The sequence below is a fragment of the Lonchura striata genome, chromosome 4 (assembly GCF_050655825.1).
Source record: "Lonchura striata isolate lonStrDom1 chromosome 4, ASM5065582v1, whole genome shotgun sequence".
NCBI classification, from domain to species: Eukaryota; Metazoa; Chordata; class Aves; order Passeriformes; family Estrildidae; genus Lonchura; species Lonchura striata.
Genome location: NC_140706.1, coordinates 69,337,839 through 69,360,000, shown reverse-complemented (window position 1 = coordinate 69,360,000; position 22,162 = coordinate 69,337,839). Strand labels below are relative to the sequence as shown.

The window sequence follows — 22,162 nt, the reverse complement described above, 5'->3', positions numbered from 1 at the left end:
ATCCCCCATCTCCCTGGCTCAAAATGGGGAGCAGGGGAAGGAAGAGGAGAAAACACTCAGCTCTTGATTCTGTATTCAGGGCACATCCCCACTGCCTTATTATCACATCAGAGGGCCTGGACCCATCCGTGCTTTCATTACACAACCATTTCCTCCCCCAAGAATTTCTAATTCTGCCATTTTAATTTGTTTTGGGGAGTCTCGGCAACCTGCTCCCCTATCAGAGAGGAAATTTGGTTTATTAGGCAACATCTCAGAGCAGTTAATCCTGCAACTTTATTTTAGACCTTGAGAGGTCAATGCATAATTTAGAGGGGTTTGGATTCTGTTCTGATTGCCTCTTGCTCAAAGACAGCCTCAATTATACGAGCTCAGCTTTCCGAGGGCCAAAGCCCTGCTTTCATCATCACCTCTGCTGCCAAACCCTGACTCCTGTGCCTGGCCCACAGGGTCACATCCTGGAATCCTCATTTCCAGGGGAATGGCAGCAAACTGCAGGATGAGAATCCCTTGGCTTACAAACAAGAAAGAAGGACCAGCACGATCTTTCCCAGCCACAGCCCTCTTGCCATCAATAATTGTTTCATTTTTGCTGCCTTTGTTGTGCTGGTCTGTCAGAATCCCAACAATGATGTGGTCAGTGATAGAAAAAGGCATAAAAAGCAAAGGAGATCATTTCCAGACAGTTCACAAAGGCTCCTCTGTCACACGGTGGTCCAGAGAAATTCTGTGCTGATGGGTCCTGTTACAAGTGAATGGAATGAAACTTGGAAATACTGTTATTTCATCTTTGTGACACATAAAAAGTCAATTCAAATGTCAGTTCTCAACGGAACACGAGATCTCTTGGAAATGTGAGGCCCATTCAGACTTAAAAAATAACACTGAGGTATGAAAATATCCAGTGGATATTCAGGACTTGGTGCCATTACAGAGCTGAGAGTTGGAAACACAAACCTCTTTCTAAATAAAAAGCTAAGAATAAGAAACATTTTTCTGGATTCTCTAGTGTTTGTCTCGTCTCCTTGAAAAGCTGCTGAAACCAATGTCATGTTTATTCAGCTTTTAATCAAGAGTTAGGCAGTCCTCTTTTAATTAAAGCTGAGCCAATTTTAATGCATTTTAACAGCTATAATTCTATCAAATGCTCCATTTAGATACTCTTGTCTGACCAAGCCTTACTTATCCAAAGCTCTCATTACTCCAGTCATCTGTGGTGTTGCCAGTGCTCTAAGATAAGGGAGTGTGAGTCTGTATGTTACAAACACAAATACACGTGTTCACCACTTCCAGGTCTGAGGAATGACCTCCATACAGGACAAGTAAGGAGTTTCTGCTCAGCCTGGCTGGCTTTGCCCCCACAGCTCTGACAACCAAACACAGTTCGTGTCCTATTTTTGGTAAACCACCCTTTCATTTCCTTGTGGGCACAAAAAAGGAGATATTTAAAACCGAGTGTATCTGATCTAGAGATACACTAGGTAGATATTCAGGAATGAAGATATGTATGTTATACATGTATATGTGATATACACTAACTGTGTTTGTCCTTTCACCTCCATAAAAGTCTACAGGAAGAGTCTGTGCTTCAGCAGATTGTTTTGTGTCCAGAACGTTTTAAAAGTTGATTAAAGTTATTTTTCTGCATCGTCTTGCAGACTGGGACCCTAAATGATCACCCAGTGTCTGAAGGCTTCAGAGCCACAGCGCTGCCTTGCAGACAGAAACCAAGCTGTCAGGATTAGGCTATTAGCAGCGCACTGCTGCATGGAATCGGAAAGGATTTGACAACAAAAGTGGGGAAAGCCCAGCGCTGACCAACCTCCCAATCCAGCGAGAGACGTTCCCATCCTTTGCCCGTGTCCTGCCAGAGTGCAATTTGTCGATCCGGGGTCCGTCCGTCCTGCACAGAGCTTCTGGCACTTCCCGGCCAAGGGAGGGACGCGGCCCCGGCCGGGATGCGGGAGGTGCCGGGGGCGCTTTCCTGGGAGCTGGCGAAGGGCTCGGCCGCTCCGCGGGCAGCACCAGCCCACCGACAGCTGTCGCCTTTGGGTTTGGGAGCTTCTTTATTTGTTCTCTTTGCCTGGTTTCGCTGGGAAGAGCGGGGTCCGTGCGGTCCTGTCCTGACGATGCCGAGTGAGCCGGAGGAGCGGGGCGGTCTGAGCGGGCAGGAATGCGCCTGGCCGGGTGCCGCCGGTGCTACCGGACCTTCTGCAGCTCCTGCCGCAGCCAGGAGGGCAGCGGCTGGCCCAGCCTGTGCAGCAGCTTGGACAGCTCCACGTTGTGCTCTCGGTAGTAGCTCGACAGGAACGCTCGGGACTGAGCGGGGAAGGGGAAAAAACAAACCAAGATCCCGTTAAAGGAAACCGATCCCACAGGCGAATGTGCTCTGCTGCCACAGAGGGCTCCCACCGGGGGAGCTCCGTGCCCTCTCTTTCAAAGCTCGAGGTTCTGATTTTTTTTAAAAACATCAATCCAGTGAAAATGCAGCAAAGGAAAAAAAAATTAAAAAATCAGCGCGTTTATTTCGGGTCAATATTAAAACTGCTCCCATAAATTTCTAAAAAGCCCTTACCTCTTGGTCCATTGGTGGGTATTTCCGACCTTTGCTTTTCCCCAGGCACTTTGTTTTCCCTCCTTCCAGTAACTGGCACCAGAAGCCTTTCTGAGGGTCAAACCTGTAGAGGACCATATCTTTTAAAAGACCTTGCTACAGAAACGTCTCCTGGCTACTGAGACACCAGTGTTAGCCCACAATTAGTGCTGCACACATCTCTCTAGATGACTGGAATTCTGAGGCCAGAGTGGGAAAGAGCTTTCCTCTCCTGTGTAAACTCTGGGGATTCATTTTTCCCCACAAATCTGCCTTGGAAGTGCTTAAAGGCAGGAATTTTTCCCCACTGTGCTCTATGTGCACTGGCTAATTTTTGCTGTCCTTGTCCAGCACACAGGGTGATGTGCAGGTCTCCTAAGGAAGCGCTGGCTGGGTGCTGATGATTTTAACCCTCCTGAAGAAGAAGCTGGCTGCTCCCTATCACTGCATCTAAATGCCATTTTCGTTCTTAGGATGGCATTGTGGCATAAACACTGTCTTAGCAGCCTTATCTGAAACATGCAGTTTGATTGTGATGTCTGAAATGCAGAGATAGAAGAGGTTTAGACTGAGGCTTGGAAACTCGCACTCGCTGAGGAACGAACGGCACGCAGCGCTGGGTTTGGAATTTACTGCTGTGGGACTTGCAGCAGGCATAAAACATCCAAAGGCTGCACATTCCTGCTGCTCAGCAGATGTTTGAGAAGGATGAAGGATAATTGGCTGGGACACAGAGTTAATTAGTTACACACCACCTTTCTGCCCCTGCTCTGTCCCTGCGACACGGATGCTACCTGCAATTTGCTGCCGTACAGAAGTGGGTGGATTTCAGTGGAAGGGTGAACCTTCTTCATGGGCTTTTTCTTGCCCAGCCTATTAATGCAGCCTGACCTTTGTTTCCTAAATTGTCTCTGTAGCTGTGTCAATTAAAAACAAATAAATCATTGATTAAATGGGTATATTGATGATAGATTCATTTCTGCTTTGGCCTTTCCCATCTGCTCCTTGCATGATGAAGTGCTTTAGCTGCCCTGCATTAATTTCCCAAGAGGGGCAGCGGTATCGTGTGCTGGGTAAAAGGGAATCTGCAAAACTATGCCCCAAACAATCTTTCTGCCTCAGAAGGAGCTTATTGAACATTATGAAAAGGATGTGCAGATTTGGGAAGGGGAATAGAGGGTGAGACAGTTCGGGCTGAATTCAACTCTCTGCGTTCAGAAATCACAGAACTCTCAGGGCTTCTGTAAACGTAATTGGGCACAGTGGAAGTATTTAAAAATAGTGATAGCCCTAAGGCTAAAGCTACAGGGGAGCATTTTAGAGCTGTCAGCAGAAATCTTTGGAGGCCTGGTTATCTTCCCTTCCCTGCAGAGTAAGCCTGGGGGAGAGGCAGGGTTTTGGGAAGGAGGTGCCTGATGCCGGAGGCAGGGAATGCCTGCGAGGGCAGAGCCAAGCAATGCCACCATGAGGATCTTTCTTTCATCCTCTGACAGAATGTAGCAGCCCTCCAAGGGAGAACATTTTCCTAAGCACACTCTCATCTTGTGTCATCCTCAGGCCCTGCCTCTGTGTCCCCTCTGCTCCCCTCCCATGGCTCCCGTCTGCCTGGGTTGATTTTACTCTCCTGCAAGACTTTCACACAATTTCACTCAGGGTGATGGACTTGTTGCTCAGTGCTGTTCACAGGTCTGGGTCCTTAGGCTGCTTCCTGACACCTTTAAAAATGTGTGGCGTGCAATTAGGCAGTAATGACTAGGGACTATGCAATCTTTTCCCCTTTGACAAGCCCTTCCAGAAAGCAGCTACACACTTTAATGCATTTTCCCCTTCCATCCCAAATCTGTGCAGAAGTGTGTGCTTCCACAGCACATTTGCATTCCTGCATTGCCTCTAAACAGGGAGTGCATAATTTTATGGATCTGTTTACAATCCATTTTTCCTGTCCAAACCAGTATGAAAGGCCAAATTTCTTTCTGCTGTGCGACTCCACTGACTTTAATTTAGTTCCAGCACGGAAGATGTATGTCTGTGGGTGTGGATTTTAAAAACCCAGCAGAAGGCACTGCAGATGTGCAGTTGTGAGTTGTTCAAACATCAATAGCTCAGCTCTGTGATCAGACTTCTCCTCCCCTCCATCCTCTTTGGAAACCATTGCCTTAAAAAATTGCGTTCTGAAACCCAAAATTCTTCCTCTAGAAAAAGCTTTTGGCAGAGCAACTTCCTTAAGCACTGAAGTCTTACTTTGAACCTTGGATATAAATAAGCTGAACCCTGCCAGGAGAGGAAACATTAAATGGTAATTGCAAGCAAAGAGGAGCAGCGTGGGGCAGCTGCAAAATCTGTGGTTGTGTTTCCCTCAGGACCAGCCTGCAGGGAAGGTGAAGCAGAAACTTTGCTGCTTCCCACTCCATGTGCTGGCTCAGGGGCTTCCCATTTTATGGATATCCCAGGGCTGGGGCTGTAAGGAGATGATGCTCCTCACACAGGGAGGCTCAGACCAAAAGCTTCTTACAGTTTTCTGCTGGACTAAGAGGGGAGAGGGGAATTCAGCCCACTCCCACCCCTGCAGGAGTCTCAGTGGAACGTGGAAATGCAGAGGGGAAAATGGAATTAGGGAACGAGTGCTTCTAACCCAGTCTCTGCCATCAGGCTCCTTTGCAATGATAAATCCAAACTTTCCACAGTGACACTCCAGGCTTCAGCTCCTGGAGACTGATGGAAGAGAGCTCCAAGCTTCTCGAAGTTATTGTTCTCCTGATGTGTTGTATGTAATTAATAATGAAGGGATCCTGGTGGGAGGGGATGTACCCTGGAATCCCACAGGGCAGATAAGAAAAGGAATACACTCACGTTAGGGCTTCAGAGTAATTGTAGTGAGGAGAGACTCCCAGAAACTTCTGCACTTCATCCATCACAGTAGCAGGGTCACTTCTCAGCTGCTGTCCATCAATAATGAGCAACTGCAGTGGTAAATACGGCACCGATTTAGAAACAGGACTATGGTTAATCAAAAAAACGGCATTATTTCACTTCTGTGACAACCTGGATTTAAATTAGCACATGACTTTGTACAGTGCTAGAAACATTCATGTGGATGAGCTCCTTTTTAGGTTTGATTTTTACTTTATTGAGTTAGATTTGCATAGGTGGGCACTTTGTAACTCTGTGTGAGCACCTTGCTCAAACGCAGGAGTTAAACTTCCCAAGCCAAACCTGGTACTCGGACAATTCTGAGAAGAAGAGATAAGAAAGGAGTAAAATATTGTTGAGGTTTATGATGTGTCTGTGGAAATCTCAAGGAGAGAAGGCAGCAGCTCCAGGTGAGGGTAGAGGAGGAGCCCAGGGAACAGGGCATGGGATGCTCAGCACCCTCTGCATGCTCAGAATTTGCCAGGAGGAATAAGTTTGGAGGAATAATTTGGGATGAGGTGGGTGAGGAGGAGATGTGGCCTGTTTGCTCCCAGGGCAATACTGCCCTTGCTGCCACCTCAGCATCTCTGGACAGGACTCCCTCCCCATTTATGAAAGAGTAGGAAGGCCAGAGAGGAAAGAAGGAAGTAAATGACAAACTGATATTTTCTCCCTTCTCCTTCAAATGGGATTGACCTGCTTCTCTCTGTCGTACAGCTGAGGCTGTATAAAAAGAAAAATCTCTGCAAGAAGGCAGAGCTTCTAATTCTTTTTGTTGTTATTTTTCCTGACGAAGTAGGCAATGCTCAGCTTTGCCTCCTTTCAGGAAAATTCTGTTATTATTATTTCTTCAGTAATGGAAATATTCTTTAGCTCTATACATATGGGTAAATATTTCATGGCAAAGGCTATGAAAGACAATTCAATAAAATGTCTGAAGGAAGAGGGGCCGAAAGAAGGAATCTATACTGCAGCCCTGAGAAAGGCCAATTCCATCTGAGGATCAAAGACCCGTGAAGCTTTCCATGATGGGGACAGAGCGGGGAGCAGGACGACATTTCTTTTTCAGAAAAGCCCTGGCATTTTCTACACGAATTTAGAAAGTCCTTCCGGCAAAGCGTTTCCCGCAAGGTGCGAGGCTGCAGGGCCCTTACCTGCGAGGCCGGGAAGTGCGAGAGCCACCTGTGGATGTGCAGCGCGTACCAGCCGGGCGCCAGGCAGCGCCTCTGCAGCGCCCGGATCTGCGGCGGTGCCCAGGGGCCGCAGGTGATCACTTGGTAGAAGTTGAACCTGAGCGCAGCGGGGTCCTCGTGGGAGCGCTGGTGCTGCGGGGAGAGACGGGAATAGCTGGCGCAAGGATGCTGGAGAGGCGACGAAGCCTCGAATCTTGCGGGAGGTCCCCCACCTCTGCCAGGTAGGAGAGGGATGGAGGGCCAAGGGTGCGGGGTGGGGACAGCATTCAGCCCAGGCTCCCCTGGGCAGTGAGGAGTCTCGGTTTTATCGCTTTGCCTTGGCGGCTGGGAAGGTGCCAATGAGATATTAGCCGGGTGCAAACTGCAGCCCCTGGCCGCGCTTTGTTCCTTGCAGAGCTTCCTGGCAGGATCAGAAACGATGTAGTTCTCCCTGTTCCAGCATTATTAATCTGAGTCTGTTTTAACACTGCATTTAGTGTTTCCTTTATGTGTTTGCCTATGCCGTTTTTCACAAGCGTGCGTTTTCTTTTCATTGTAAATTTCCCTAAAAATAGAATTTCTAAATAGTGCAGATTTTGTTATGGAAGGATGAGGGCTCAGTAAAAGGCAAGGAAGAGCATCCTGGAGTTTTCTGGGGAAAACAACAGGCTTTTTTTTGTTGTTTCTAAGGAGAGAAAAAAGCCACTGTCTCCGGTCACAGCTCTTTTTACCTCCTTGGAAACTTCAGGAGACACTGCACCACCACACATTGCTGAGCTTACACGCTGGGGGAAGGGAAGTGGGGCCAGACCCTCAGCATCAAGAGCTCAGATTCCCTGGCTGGGCCATGCTCCTATTCCCTGTGCATCTCCCTGGGCTCGCAGCACTGCTCTCGCTCTCTGCCCTGTCAGCTGTAATTGAGATTAAACTGTTTGCTTCCAGCCGGTGGCAGCTCTGTGCTGGGAAGTTTCATCATTCCTGACACCGGCGTCGCAGGTGCCAGCTGCAAGAGCTGGCATCCAGCACCCTCCTGCCCCCACGGGGTGCCAAGGCTGTGCCATACCTCCCATTCCTTGCTCAAGGACATGGATTCCCAGTGATGCCAGCCCTCATCCCCTGCCACCGGCTCCACCGTGCGTTCCTTGGGGCGAAGAATTCCCTACCTGGTACCAGGAGTACGCGCGGTCGGACGGGTCGATGAGGATGGTGATGATCTTGGCCTTGGGGATGAGGGAAGCAGCTCTCCTGGGAGCTTCCTCAGAATGGAAATAGTTGGCACTTTTCTCAAACAGGAGGTCGGTGGTGACGTTGGAAGGAGTGGGGAAGAATTCCATGTACCTTGGAGGGGAAGAGACTTGTCAGAATTAGCAGCAGCACAAAAGGGTCATGGCCCCGTGCTTCCCATTTCATGGTGGGTGAGAAGGTGAATTTTCAGACATCATTCTCAAGAAGCAAAATTGAATTTTTCAGCTCAGCCCAGACTGGAGTAATGGGAATGCATCTTGGCTCTTAGGTGGTGCTGGTAATAGCTAAAGACCTCATGAAGTCTGGTAATTAAGTTTTTCCTGTGATGGATGGGATTTTTGCTAATGACTTCAGTGTCAAAGGGATATCTTTCACCAATTTGGAGTGAGTTCAGTTTTAGCTGCAGAAAAAACATGAGAAAAGCTTCAAAATGTCAACATTTAATGTCAACATTTAAATGTCAAACTGTTTAATTTTAACATTGTTGAAGTACTTCATTTTGGAACTGACATATCTTTGCTTTTGGATGCTTTCAGAATGCAAGATTTGAATTTTGGCTTTGACTGGTCTTTTCCATTTCAAATTGATTGGATGGATTCTCGTGAAGAGATAAATGGGACCGTACTTCGTGAAAAGCCACTTTGGAAGGAACAGAGTGTAAGTCAGTGCAGCTACAGCTATGACAAGACAGAGATGTCATTCAGCATGAAGACAGAACTCATGGCAGAACTGCCTCTTGCGTGCATTTGTGTGAAAACTCAGAAAATTCTTACCATAATATCTAAACAACATTAGGGGCTTGATTAAATGTCCCATCATTACCAATTAGATTCTCTTTCTATCTGATCATTCCAAGCATAACAAATTCATCCAGTGATTAAGGCAGTGTCACACCCACTCCTGGAATTGTTCCACTGTGATTTTCCATGTATTAAGAATGAGCACCTCATTTTTGTCATTCTTCTTACCAGTCAATTCCCTTGTGGTAGTTGTTGCCATTGAAGAATTGAACTTCCTCAAAAGTTTTTGGACTGGGGAGATTGCTGATAATGGAAGGATGCATCAGAAGGAATAAATAAAGGGCTGTTGTTCCTATGACAACAAAAAGAGATGCCAGTAGGAAATATTAAAAAGTAAAAAAGGCACCTTTGACTTTGTATAAACTTTTTAAAAGCTCTCCTTGTGCTTCTTACCTGTTTTCTGGGGTCCTATCACCAGGAATTTGGGCAGGTGGTCACAAGTTTTGTCTCTGGACCAAATATCCCTGTGTCGCTTGTCGTCACACGGGTTCTGTAGGACAAAAGGTGGTTGTGGCCATCACACTGGGGGATCCCAAATCTTGGCAGGGTCTCAGTGTTATGCACTAATGCCAGAGCCCTACACTGAGTAGCAAAATCCCACAGTGTGCGTACAATGATTTTGAATGACTGAGGACAAGGTTCAATCATTAGCAGAAAAGAAAAAGAGGGAGAAAAAAAAACATTGAAACATTGATTTAATCATGTTTCCATTTGAGGTTCAAATGGAAACCTCTGAATATCTTTGAGGCATTACTTTTTGAGCTGTCAGAATGGTTTCGGATGCATGGGGCTTAGTGCCAATTTTAATTTACGTGAGAATGCAAAAGGGAAGGACAAAATAGAAATGTGGGATATTATTCATCTCCTTATCTTTCTACTACCTCTGAATGCAAAATAAAAACCTGTGAACAAAAGGCCCTGCAGAAGAGGTTGGGGCTGGCTGCTCTTCAAAGCAGTTATCATACAGATACTGTTTTTGCATAGGTAACAAAGGATACACTTTGCTGGTGAATAAAAGTAACAAAATATGATGGAGAAAATCATCAGCTGAAGGGAATTGCTGCAGTGGAAATATTATAGATTTATACTTCTTTTGTAGCTGGGCCAAAAATAATAGGGCAAATTTTCTGCACCTTTTTGCCAGTGTAAGACCTAAATAACTGCACAAGTTTCCTTGGTGCCCCCCTGGATTTATGCCTGCATAGCCAAAAGCTCGGTGTGGCTCACAGAAGAGAAGAGGCAGGTATGTGTAACCATTAAATTAGTGTTAAGCTCACATTCCCATGCTTGAAGAAGGCTTTGCAGAGGAAAAGATGCTTGTTGCACCGAGCAGATTGCAGCTGGAGGAGGAAGAAGAGGTGACTTTACCTGCCAGAGGGGGTCTGTCTGCTCGGGGAAGAGCTGGAAGTACTTCTGAGCCAGCTGCACGGGGGGCAGCGTCTGCAGCCGCAGGTTTGTGGAGCTCTTGATAAAGCTGGCAAGGTTGGCAAAGGTGTACAGACCCAGGCGGTCGTTCCCGTAGTTGGACAGGTGGGTCATGAAAATGCTGATCTGGGGGCAAGAGGAGCCTTTCAGGCATGGCACACCAAAAATCCAATATGCTGTCTCCCCCCCGGTGCCTAGAATAGCACGAGTATAAGTAGGGGAATAAATTCTGACACAGAAACGCTCCCAGGCTTTGTGAAGGATGGTATCTCAGCTAAGTATCTCTGTCTTTATTTTCTCCTTAAAGCTGGTATAACTTCTGTCTTTCTTTTTATCAGCCTTTACGTGGCCACTGCCTTGTAGATCTCATGATTTATTTCAGAGGGATAAAGAGAGTTTATAAGAACAATGTGACAAACGTTTTTCCCAGCATTTTCTTTCCACGAGGTGATTGAACTCAGTTTTGTGGCTGTTTTACCTGTAGATTGCCATTATTTACTTTATGAAGATGGCACCAAACTGAATGTTTTCACTTGGCTGTTTTAGTCAGTGCAGTGGCCTGAGATGGGATGGATTGACAGTGAAATTTGATTACAGCTGCAGGCAGGTTTGGGGTACTGAAGAAATTAGCTATCAACAGTGAGGACACCTGGTTCCCAGGTAAAAGGTTTGCTTTGCAGGGAGATAATTGTGTTCAGGTGAGCCTTGATTCGGCTGATTAGGAATTGGGAGGAGTTTATAAAGTCATGTGCAAGCAAGTAGTGAAGTGGTGGTAGATGAACACTTGCATCTTCCTCCTTTGAAAGCTGCTGCAGGAGTCACATTCAGGTCAGTGAATTTTGAGGTTTTTTAATTCAAAATGAATTGAATTGATGTGCTGGAGGGCTGCTGGATGTAGTTTCAGTGTCGCCTTGCACAACCCAGGTGTGGGGGACAGTGTTTACACAGCACTCCTTTGGGGCCTGAGGTGTGGGGTCAGATATGCCCTAAAATACCTCTGTGTGTGTCTCAGGAAGGTTTTTAGCAGTGATCCACCCGAGGAGAAAGCATTCCCTCTGCTAGGTTCCTGCTCTGTTGTCCCAGGCTTGTCCCTAGCACATCAGGGGTAAGAAGCCACCAGCTTCCCATTCTCACCCTTTTGCTGTGCCAAGGTGGTGCCTCTTTACCCACCAGCCCCCAGCACTTGAAAATGTGTCCATTAGTCTGTTAAATAATTAACAAGGCTTTTAGTACTCCTCCTAAGGGGAGACAGATGGAGCTTAGGAGGAAGTGTCCCTCGTGGCCCTTCTGCAGTGGGCTTGCATTCTGCACACTCGGTGCCACAAAAGGTAATTTATTCTTTCCTTCTCTTCTGCTCTGGCCTCAGCTAAGCAGAGATTGGAAACTGTGCAAGTTGGTTTTTTCTGTGGATTAATTTAGTAGATTCCAGTGCCTGTGTGTTTCATGACCCCAAGTATTTGAGGTAAACAGAGTGAATCTTAAAATTACCCTGGACTTGGTGCATGTCTCTATGTACTACCCCAGAAACTACAAGACAAGTAATAAATCATCCCCTCCTCACAAAATAAACCCTAGCCAACACAAACAGATCCTTGCTAGTTCAACTCCTGCAAATGTGAAAAGTTCTTCCTGCAAACTGTTTTAAAGTGATGAAAAGAAAATCACTAGTAGGAAATGTTGCTGGAGAATATCACCTTGTCTCTGGAGTGTTTGTCTGATGAGTGCTAAAGGGTCTGCCAATGACATTTAATGTTAGTGCACCAAAGGAAATATGCAAGCAAGTCTCTGTGCTCTTTGTGTTTTGTTTACACTTGAAAATGGACGAGATTGTTTTTAATGTTAAAATGTACTTGTAGGAGATGAGTATTAGCTTATTCTAAGAGTTTCATTATGCTGCAAACCAATTTAAAAGATCCAGTTAATCACTTTTCATGGCGTCAAAAGATCTTGGACATCTTTTTTGACTTCTGTTGCTCTGTTGGTCCTTTTGGAAGTGAAAAAAGGCCCAGATGTGATGCATTATTCATGGAGTAAAATGGGATTTAATTCTTTCCCATCTACCTCCACATCACTGAGGATGAAAGGTGATGGGTTTTAACTGTTTGTGTTTAGAGCATGGATGATATCAGATTGTCTGCAAACTAATGGCAGGACCATCACACCATTTCACTATGTGGTTTTGTTTCTAGGGCTATTTCACATCACTTACATCCAGAATTTAGATACAGAGTGTTTTCTCTGTATGGCATATTTGTATATGCAGGCTTGTGGTATATTGAAAGTGAAAGCTACAGTAGCTAGTAGAGAAGAAACAAAGGGTATTTTAAAAGAATGATTTGAATATAAACCAGTGCCTTGAAACTGCATTCTGTACTCAGTTTGTGTGCTTGCTCTGGCTGCACAGCCCTATTAATGCAGAATAAAGAGCTTTTTTCTTTCTGTAACTGCCAAACTTAGCACAGCTTTAGCTAAAAGCACTTGTCTTTAGACAAGATAAGCCACCTGGCTCTGGAGGGCACAGCAGAAGTGCCACACAATCTCAAGGATGGCAATCCCGTGTTGGGCATTAAATATTGGCTGTTTTCTTTCTCTTGATATCTGCAACTCTCCCTATCCATTGATCAAGCACTTGGAATGAAAAAATCCATTAGCAGACTTAGGTATTAGCAGCCATTCCATAATTAAATAGGATCAATGCTCCCTTTAGGTCCTTTCCTCCTGCTGCTTGGCCCATTGCTGGAAATCCCAGGAGTGGGAGCTGGGTGTGGGAATTCCGCTGTTCTGAGAGGAAAATGGATGTTGACCACCTTTAGCGGCTTTTTAAAACAACATTTGCCAGGAGGGAGGAATTAATGCAAGGGGTGTAGCTTGGCCTTGTGCATAGCAGAGCTGTGGGGTGATCTGTGGTGTTCTCGCAGGGATGTGGATGGGGCGTTGGCCATGGGTTGGGTGTTGGGTTGGGGCGTTGGCCATGGGTTGGGTGTTGGGTTGGGGCGTTGGCCATGGGTTGGGTGTTGGGTTGGGGCGTTGGCCATGGGTTGGGTGTTGGGTTGGGGCGTTGGCCATGGGTTGGGACATTGGCCATGGGTTGGGTGTTGGGTTGGGGCGTTGGCCATGGGTTGGGACATTGGCCATGGGTTGGGTGTTGGGTTGGGGCGTTGGCCATGGGTTGGGTGTTTACTGTTTGGCTCCTCTCCCACCGAAATGAATTCTGCTCCTCCGCGCTTTTCCATGGCACTCACAGAGTGCGAGTCCCGGAGCCCCTGGGATTTCTGGCGGTGTCGATGGGCTGGCAGGGCAGAGGAGCCCAGAGCTGCTGGGTTTTCATGTGCCCATCCCCGTGCCAGGCTGTCGCTGCGGGGTGGCTGATGCCTGTCCCTGTGGATTTACAGCCCCGACCCCGTTCCCGGGTACTGAATCCCGTAATTCGGCTCTTTGTGCGGCTGGGGGGGAGATTTTTGTGTTGACAAAGCACTAATTTTAATAGTGACAAATGGCTTCTCTAGAATTCAGCACTATTCATATTCATGACTCTTCTGCTGCTGAAGCAAAATCATTTCTATGCCTGAAAATCGCGCTTTCTTTTTTTATAAACTTTTGCTCTCTTTCCACTCTGCACATCTGTTTATACTTTAATGTTCTTGACAGGATAATCAAATATTTTCCAAATATAATATCTGTAAAGAAAGCAACAGCGTCAGTGTTTGGACAGAAGCATTTTTGTCTTTGATTGAAGGGGAAATAAAACCATTCAATAAAACCATTGAATGGCATTTTATTTCCTGTGCCCATATTTATTATTGTGTCTGCTCTCCACCTCGAGTGCTCCCAGGATGGGAGTGGAAGCTGCTGTCCATCAGTGGTGGGAAGTGGCCTTGGGACAGCTGTACAAATGCTGTAGAGCCTCCATGTTGTTTTAAAATTCCCTATTGGAAGAGCAAAATTGTTTCTCGTTTACCCAGGAACGCTTTCTGCTTTTCTATTGTTTAGTTGGCAGGATCAAATGAATTCCTTAGAATTGACAGAACAATCCTGTGCCTTGTTCCTTTTCTTCTGAGAATACAGTTGCTAGGTTTGATATTGAATTTTTTTTCTGTTATTTCTCCAAATTTTGCTTCTAAAGTAAAGGCTAAATCCTGAGCACATTCCAATACTGCCCCTGCTCCCCAGGTTTTTGACACCCCAAGGTGCATGGGCCCTGGATAAAGAAAATAGGCTGGGAGGTTCTAATCCATTAGTTAAATATTAGTTAAATATATAGTTAAATATAGTTAAATATCTCTATTGTTTTTTTTCAAAGCCTGCAAGTAGAAAATATTGGGGTTTTTTAGGTTTCTTTTTTCTCTCAGCACATGCATTCAGAGGCTGTGAAGAAAATTAATTGCTGGTTCTGATGAAATTGTGCAATTGGTGCGTAGCTGCATGAGGGTGGAAAATCTGAATGGGTGTTTTATGGCTGTTCATTTGTCACACTTGTGTAAGTGATCAGCAGCACAGCTAATTGTGGCCAAAGCTGAATGAATTCTGCCCAAATGCACTGCTGCCACTCACATCTGTGGGCTCCAGGAAGCCTTTGCAGAAGTCTACAGCAATTCAATTCTCTTGTTATTTCCATTTTCTAGTGAAATACATGATACAGGAATTTGCTTCTTTGCCATCTGTGTTTTCTCATTGAAAAGACTTCCTCAGACTATAAACCCTCTCTTAAAAAAAGGAATAAAGCTATTGAATTCAGACTTAAGAACAAACCCAAGTTCAAATTAAGGAAATCAAGCAGACTGCAGTGGTGTTGGGTGCTGTTGGTTTAGGTCAAGCTGAACATGAAGCAGAGCTGCAGAGGTCAAGGGGCATGCAGGCAAAAGCCCAAATGATGGTGAATTTGGGTAAGTGCCCAGAAATTACAGTTTCTCTGCCATTTCTCCTTAGAGATGTGGTAAATTAAGATCTGCTTCATCCCATCATTCCAAGCACAGTTAGAATTATGTCTTTTATCCTTGACATGACACTGTAATCTCCAGGTGGAGGAAGAAAACACAGTCCTGGCATTCCTTATGGAACTGGGGATGCCCAGAACCCTGCACAGCACACCAAGTTACAGAACAAGTAAATAATTCTATTTATTCTGAGCACTCCTATAAACACTAAGTAAGAGTGTTCACCAGGATATTTTCTTTTTAACTGTGAAGAAATGCCTGGCAAGTTGCTATAGGTTGGAGATGCAGGAAATTTATCATTTGTTTTTATAACAGTTCTACTGTCATGTTGCTATCTTAGCAGTTTTCTGACTGCTCTGGGTTATAGAGTGTTCATAAATGATGATTAATTAATCCAGTTTGGTGGCCTACTCTGAGCAAACAAACCTCAGAGTTAATTTAATTCTCCACTCTTGGTTTCAGAGCAAAAAAAAAAAGGCAGCATTTTCAGCTCACTAGAGGATATAATATTCTCAAATCAGCCACTTTCCAATTAATTTTGAATGGCGAACACAGTGAGGAAATTTAGTTCTTGGCCATTTACTTCTATTAGGGATTCATTTTCAATAATCAGGGAGTTCTGAGTCAGCTTGTTTTCACCTGAAAGGCTTGCTCCTGACACTTGAATAAATTATTGCATTGTGTGTGCATGAAGGTAACAAATTCTTTCCCTCCTTCCCCAGTACCCCCTTGTTGTCACACAGTCATTTACTGTGATTTCTGCCATCACCCAACGTGCTGGGGAGGAATGCTGGTAAAATATCAAAACCTGTGGAGTGGAGCAGCAGCTTTCATAAAGCAGGAAAATGTCATGAAAGAAGGAAAGGAGATGTGCTACCCTTGAAATGTTTTCCTCATGCTCTGGGTTTCAAGCTAATTAGTTTCTAAATATGCTGCTGAAGGCTTGAGTTTCCATGGGATAATATTTCCCTGTAGTAGCTCTGTGCAGCCATGTGGGATGAGGGGGAAAAATAATGATTTACCAAGGGGGAAAAAAGATTTAGAAACGCGAGGAAGGTCAGGGTTGGTTTGGTGTGTTTATGACCATTCAGATAAATTCTGATATAACTCGTTAAAAAAACTCCCTTTTAATTTGGTGGAATGGACCTTTCCCTCTTGTCAGGTTGTAGAGGGACACGTTTGACCCTGTGGGCTGCACCCTGGTAATTGCAGCTCCACAAATATTGACATTTTTTACTGGGAGGTTGCCTGCCTGCTTTTTCATGTCCCCAAAATGTGCTGAGATGCTCAGCTCACAGGGCCCTCAGCAGAACTGCACTGTGAATTACTTTAGGATTGCAGCACATCTCCTACAATGCCCAAGGTTATTTTTTATTCTTTCTCTAACTATGCTCAGAGAAACAAAGCAAATAAAAAGAAAAACATTACCAACACTCAAGATGTTCCATAATAACATTCCCAAATCTCTTGTGGAAGGTATAAATTAACCCCTCTCTGCATTTACTTTTAATATTGCAAAGCAATAACGTGTGATTCTCCTCTGTCTCTGTGATGAGAGAGAGCAGGGAACGAGAACAAAATCTTCCAAGTGTGGCACATGCAGGACGTGGAGAATGCAGATCTAACAGGATGGAAATGAGCAAGAGCCCTTTAGTCACGGGGAGAGTTTAAAAATGGAAATGCCTTTAAGTGGCCCTCAGAATTAAAAGCGTCCCATGCCACTTCCCAGGGAGTTAGAATAATAATATACATTATTATGGGCTGCCTGTAGCTTCTGCTGAGGGGAGTTCAAAGTTACCTTTCAATCACAGGGCTGGTTTCGCTCTTGACAACCAAATTTGTGCAAAAAAAAAAAAAAAGCTAATCTTCCTGAAATTCATCTGCCACGTTTCACCTCTGGTTAAAGCTTCTTAGGGGTGTTTGATTGAAGTGGGAAGAGAAGGCTGAAGAAGTGTTTAACTTGTCCCTTTTTCTGCTGCTTTTTCCATTTTTAACCTGATCTGTCAGTTGCAAATACGTGATGCTTTGGTGGGTTTGTGGGATGGATGTTGTGCAGGGTATGCCTGACTCTAGATCCTACGTGGAGAGGCAGGTGTAAATCTAGAGTAGGGAGGCTTATAGATATATAAAAATAGGAGAAAAAAAGACTTGTGCCCATTTTTATGGTGGAACTATGGAAAGGAGTCAGTGGGAGATGGAGTAAAAGCACCCTGTGAGAGGAAGGGGAAAGGAAGAGTCAGCCCAGGCGAATTCCTGTGTAACAAGGAGAGAAAGGAAAGGGGTGCCAGGATTCTGGGTTATCCAAAAGCTTTTCAGGGTTAACAGGTAATGGGAAAAGGTGTATCTCATTGACAAATAAATGAAATATCCAAGTCACTGACTGCTCAACCAGGCCTGTGGGTGTTGCTGCTTCTCCTCAAAGCCCCATGCACTGATTTTTGCTTTAGTGCTCGACTGAGGTGCCTTTTGTGCTGTCGCTTGCTGGCTTAATAAAAAGCTCTCTTGTTTAAAGAGGTGGTTTTTTTAAGGAGAAATGACTCTCTCGCTGTTGTTTGTAGAGGCAATAATATTTAGGGCTGTATTTATTAGCTTATCTTGGCTGTTAAATGTTTATGGCTGTTGTTTATAGCCTGTGGAGCAGGGGAGGAAAGGAGAGGAGCTATCAAACAGATAGTGGGAGACCTTGTGGATGCTCAAGAGGTGATAAATAGAACAGTTTGTAAAAGCATTAAACATGTCAGGCTCTTCCCGGGAGACTGAATGAAGGGCAGTAGTCAGAGAATCCACTGGGTTTTGAGCCTGACATTTGGATGTGGAAAACTTCAACACCAATGGGACTCTAACTTTTCCTATGAGAAACCCGCTCTTCTTTTTTTTTTTTTTTTTTTTTTTTTGGTGCTGCTGAAAGCATTTAAGTTTTGGGGACTTTGTTACAGTTTGCCTTTAATTCTGAATTTTCATGGGTTACATTTGGAAGCAAAGCAGGGATTGGCTGTGTTCATCCCATTTGCTCTCTCCACCTCCATGTTTGCTTGTGATAGCAGATGATGGGAGCCTTGGAAAATACCAAAGCTTCCACACCAAACTCACCTTCCAAAAAAAAAAAAAAATAAAACCAAACAAAACAGGCACCCTAAAGCAGGCTGGTTTTACTGCTGGTTACCTTGTCTTTCTCTATGGAGAGTAGCAAAACTTCTGGTTTTGCTACTCTCCATAGTTGGAGATTTGATGGGAAGAGGTTTAAAAGGAAAACAATGTGGCAGAGACTGGTGAAATAAGCAATGAGGAAGGGAGATTTTAAGAACATATTCTGTGAGAAGAAAAATTGATTCTAAAGCACAATTAAGCTAAGCAAATAATGAGAGGTAGAATTTTAAAAAGGCTGAAAATAACTGAAATGTTGAATTTGAAATGCCATAAGTTTTTTTTCATCTTATATAACCCAATGAAGCAAATGTTAAAAAAAAAAGTCTTTGAAAGCACCTCAAAGCACTGCAAAAAGTTGTAAAGAATTGGGAAGATTTAGGAAGAGAAAAAATGACATGATGGTGTTGAAAATGGTTTTAAACAGAAAATAAATTTCTACGAGTTTCAGTCTGACTTTCCTTCTGTTGCTGGAGCTGTGGAATGCTGCACACCTGCAGAAAACCTAAATATTTTTTCACAACACTGATCAGAACCAGAGAATTTTCTAACATATTTACATAGCTGAATGGTGCTACATTCAGGACATACATACATTAAGGACATGGTGATTTTCTTGTCTGATGCTCTTTGGTATTCCACTCCTGTCTTTGAAGATACACCATGAGCAGCAATGTACTTATTTGAGTATTAATGTGTTTTCTTGGCTTAAGATCTAACTACACTTAATAGAGATAGTTATGCTGTCCCAGGAATCATAATACTAGGACAAGTTTTATTTTGCTGTCAAAATTAGACTGGGCACAAAACCAGTTTCATGAAGCTTTTTTACATTTTGGCTGGTTGAAGTTTTAGGTGTCATTTTTTTCCTCTCCTTTCTAGTGAGTGTGGTGGTTCTGCTGCTCTCTTTTCACTGCTGCTGTGCAAGTGCTGATGCTACAGCTTTTGGGAGGTCTGTCCTAATTAAGATTTAGTGTCTAACTGGGTTTTGATGTTTGTCAAACCACATAGTAAATAACATCAAAGATGATTATAACTTAACTCTGAATATCCAGCTTTGGTCTGGCATGGGAGATAAGAAACTTTAAACTGAATTTTTTCTTAGTTGTATCAAATAGTAAAGCAAAAGTCCAAGAAGATAATATTTGATTTTTTGCCCCAAACTGTATTTGTATTTCCCATTTATATGTACATCTGCAGCTCCTTGTTATTGCTCTAAGCCTCCAAATGAAGGAAACCCTTCAGAGGGGAGCTGGATTGATACCTTTGAAAGAGTTTGACTGTTTGGGTTTATTTCAAGCCCAGTCTGTTTGCTGAGCCTTCCCCACTAACTTTAATGAGCTTTGCTTTGAAGAGTTTATGCAAAGAGAGTAAGCACCCCAAACTGCAGACTTGAGCAGCCTGCTGCCTTAGCTGCATTCTGGAAAGGTCTGCCTGGGATTCTTGTAACCCTCATTAAAACTCCAAGGAAGTTGGTTTGATTTCTGTCTGTCTTGGTGGAATTTATCCCTCCTCTGCCTACTACTAAATCATCTCTGCCAGACATGACTCATCTTTAGGGTTCATAAATTAGACAGTGAAAATATCTCTCTGAGCCACAGAGTATTCAGTAGAAGCCATTTAAAAAAAAATTCCATCAGATGATCCCCTTGACAATCTCTCTGCAAATTTTATTCCAATGCAGCGTCCCTTGGGCACTTTCTAATTTAACTGTCTGTGAGGTATTGCTTCATGGAAGCACAAACATTTTTGGTATTTGAGCTTAATATGTGTTTGTAATACATTTGCTGAAATTGCTAACCATGACTTGAGGAAGGGACAGAGTTTATATAAACCTCTTGAAAACCTGTTTAATCAAAAGTTGATCATTGCAGTTTTTTTCAAATACCACCACCAATATCTAGGGCATTCTCAAGTTACTGGAGCACAGATTGGCTGAGAAATTTGGACTGTTCTAAGCATTGCTTGTGGGGTTAGGAGCTCTACATGCTCTGCTGCAGGCTGCTGCACTGCCCAAATCTGAGGAAATCTTCCCATGAGTGAGAAATGCACAGCTATTCATCCAAGTGGGATAAAGCTCAGTGTGAATTCCAAGCTACACTTCAGGAAAGTATGGGAAGAAAAGCCAGCTTGAGAGAATTGCAAGTAAATGGGGAGACAGGATCAAGAAGAGGGATCTGTTTTATTCTCAAATCAGGTATCATGTCTATGGTATAGAAAAATTCCTGATAGAAATGTTCCATGTCTCTAAGACCATTGAATCAGACTCGGACGCCGACTTACTTACCAAGCCAAAATGTTCACTTACAAGCATCTAACTGTATAACACCACCAAAAATCTATATTGAGGTCTCTAAATAAAAGTGACCTGGATTTGAGAGTCAGCTCCACCTGAAGGTTCTTTAGCTCTGCAGAGGACTCAATGAGTGCTGTAGTTTAAATTCACTGCAAATGAGGCCACCTGGCAAGACAAGGGACATTCATCTTGTGCCTTGTGCTGCTTGTTTGGGTGGAAATGGAAGGAGGGAAGACAATGTCAAGAAAAAATAATTTTTTATGGGGAGTTTTGGCTCTTTCCCTTGCACCTCTAGGCTCCTGTCTTAAATGGTACCAGGCAGTTTTTTAGCAGCTCAAAACCATTTTTAGGAGCTGGTGGTGGAGGAATGATATCAGGTCTGAGGCCTGGGGTTTCCTTTGAGTTGTATGAAGAGTGCCTGAGGAGCCAAGCTCATGGCAAAAAGGGGAAAAAAGAACAAGAGGAGGTTTTTCTACCCTCATGGGTTAGTTTCAACTTCAGACGTGTCTCTCAGGGGGACCTGGCTTCAGGCTGGAATAAGGAGCTGGGATTAATGCAATTCCCAGGAAATTGTTGCACATATAGTTGTAGCTGGAAATTGGCAGAAGACATTTTTCTCCTTTCTTCTTGAACTGCTTGTTACCTCTGAACAAAGGGTCCTGGTTTTGATTTCCCAACCTGACCTCCTTCCCTCCCTCCCTCCCCCCTGTGAATCAGCACATCCAAAAAAGCAGCAAAAGAAGGTACCTACGGGGTTCAGGAGAATGGTGAGGAACAGTTCACCTCCTCGGATACTTTTGTCCAGCTCCTGAGGACCACCAGGATATTCCTTGTAAAAAATAGTGTGAGTGAAAAGGCCACAGGTCTGTCGAGGGAGCACCTGGGAACAGAGGAACAGCAGCTTACAGGTATTGCAGTGCCATAACCGACCTGGGGAAGGACTTTTGTTTCCATTGATTCAATTCAATATTTTATATTTTTTTACACAGCTAAAACAACAACCAAAACCTGCATTTAGTAGAGCATTTGAGTACACGTGTAAAAACACTGCTGATTTTGAGTCTGTTCCAGCAGCCATTGGACTCTGCAGGAATTTGGTTTTGAGACACTCCCTCTGCCTTGTTTAGGGGATCACAATTTGGACTTGGTATGAACAAGCAATATTCAGATTAGCTTTTGGGACTTTAAACCATCCCTTGGAATATTTGTCAGTTCACATTAGCACACCCAACCTAGAGGTTTGCAGCTGGCTAGTAGGACAGGCCAAGGGGCTTGCTAAGTTTTCCTGTCCTCTGTGCACTTTTAAGTGCATGAGAGGAGCTTTCTCTCCCCTGGCACACGTGCACAGGGGGTAAGAGACAGGCAGGTGGCCCAGTCCTGCCTCTGGGAATTTGAGGAACAGAGCTGAAAGTTCAGCCTTGCAGAAGTGCTGAAGGAGATTACTTCCACCTGTTCACCTTCCCAGGTGATGGATTTCTAATCCCTTCATGCATAAAGATGAAGCAGAGCTGGGAACAGAGGTCTTAGGCGCTTTAATGATTTCACGGAGTGGCCCATTTTGACGGGGCCACAAACACATTCTGTTTCTGAGGAATATTTCTGCAGTTGCCCGAGTCTGTGCCTTGCTTTCCCCCCTCACACCA

General features: G+C 44.4%; 1 protein-coding gene across 1 annotated transcript in view; it reads right to left on the bottom strand.

The window, feature by feature from the left end:
- Positions 1–22,162, bottom strand: part of NDST4 (N-deacetylase and N-sulfotransferase 4) — a 69,451-nt gene that overhangs the window by 837 nt on the left and 46,452 nt on the right. The window contains exons 6-14 of the mRNA XM_021531489.4: positions 21,271–21,399; positions 10,089–10,271; positions 9,114–9,210; positions 8,889–9,012; positions 7,839–8,013; positions 6,658–6,828; positions 5,444–5,553; positions 2,576–2,678; positions 1,823–2,319 (exon numbers count right to left, since the gene is read on the bottom strand). Coding sequence (XP_021387164.3) covers positions 2,200–2,319; positions 2,576–2,678; positions 5,444–5,553; positions 6,658–6,828; positions 7,839–8,013; positions 8,889–9,012; positions 9,114–9,210; positions 10,089–10,271; positions 21,271–21,399 — 1,212 coding nt within the window. The 3' untranslated portion in view covers positions 1,823–2,199. The remainder of the gene's footprint in view (positions 1–1,822; positions 2,320–2,575; positions 2,679–5,443; positions 5,554–6,657; positions 6,829–7,838; positions 8,014–8,888; positions 9,013–9,113; positions 9,211–10,088; positions 10,272–21,270; positions 21,400–22,162) is intronic.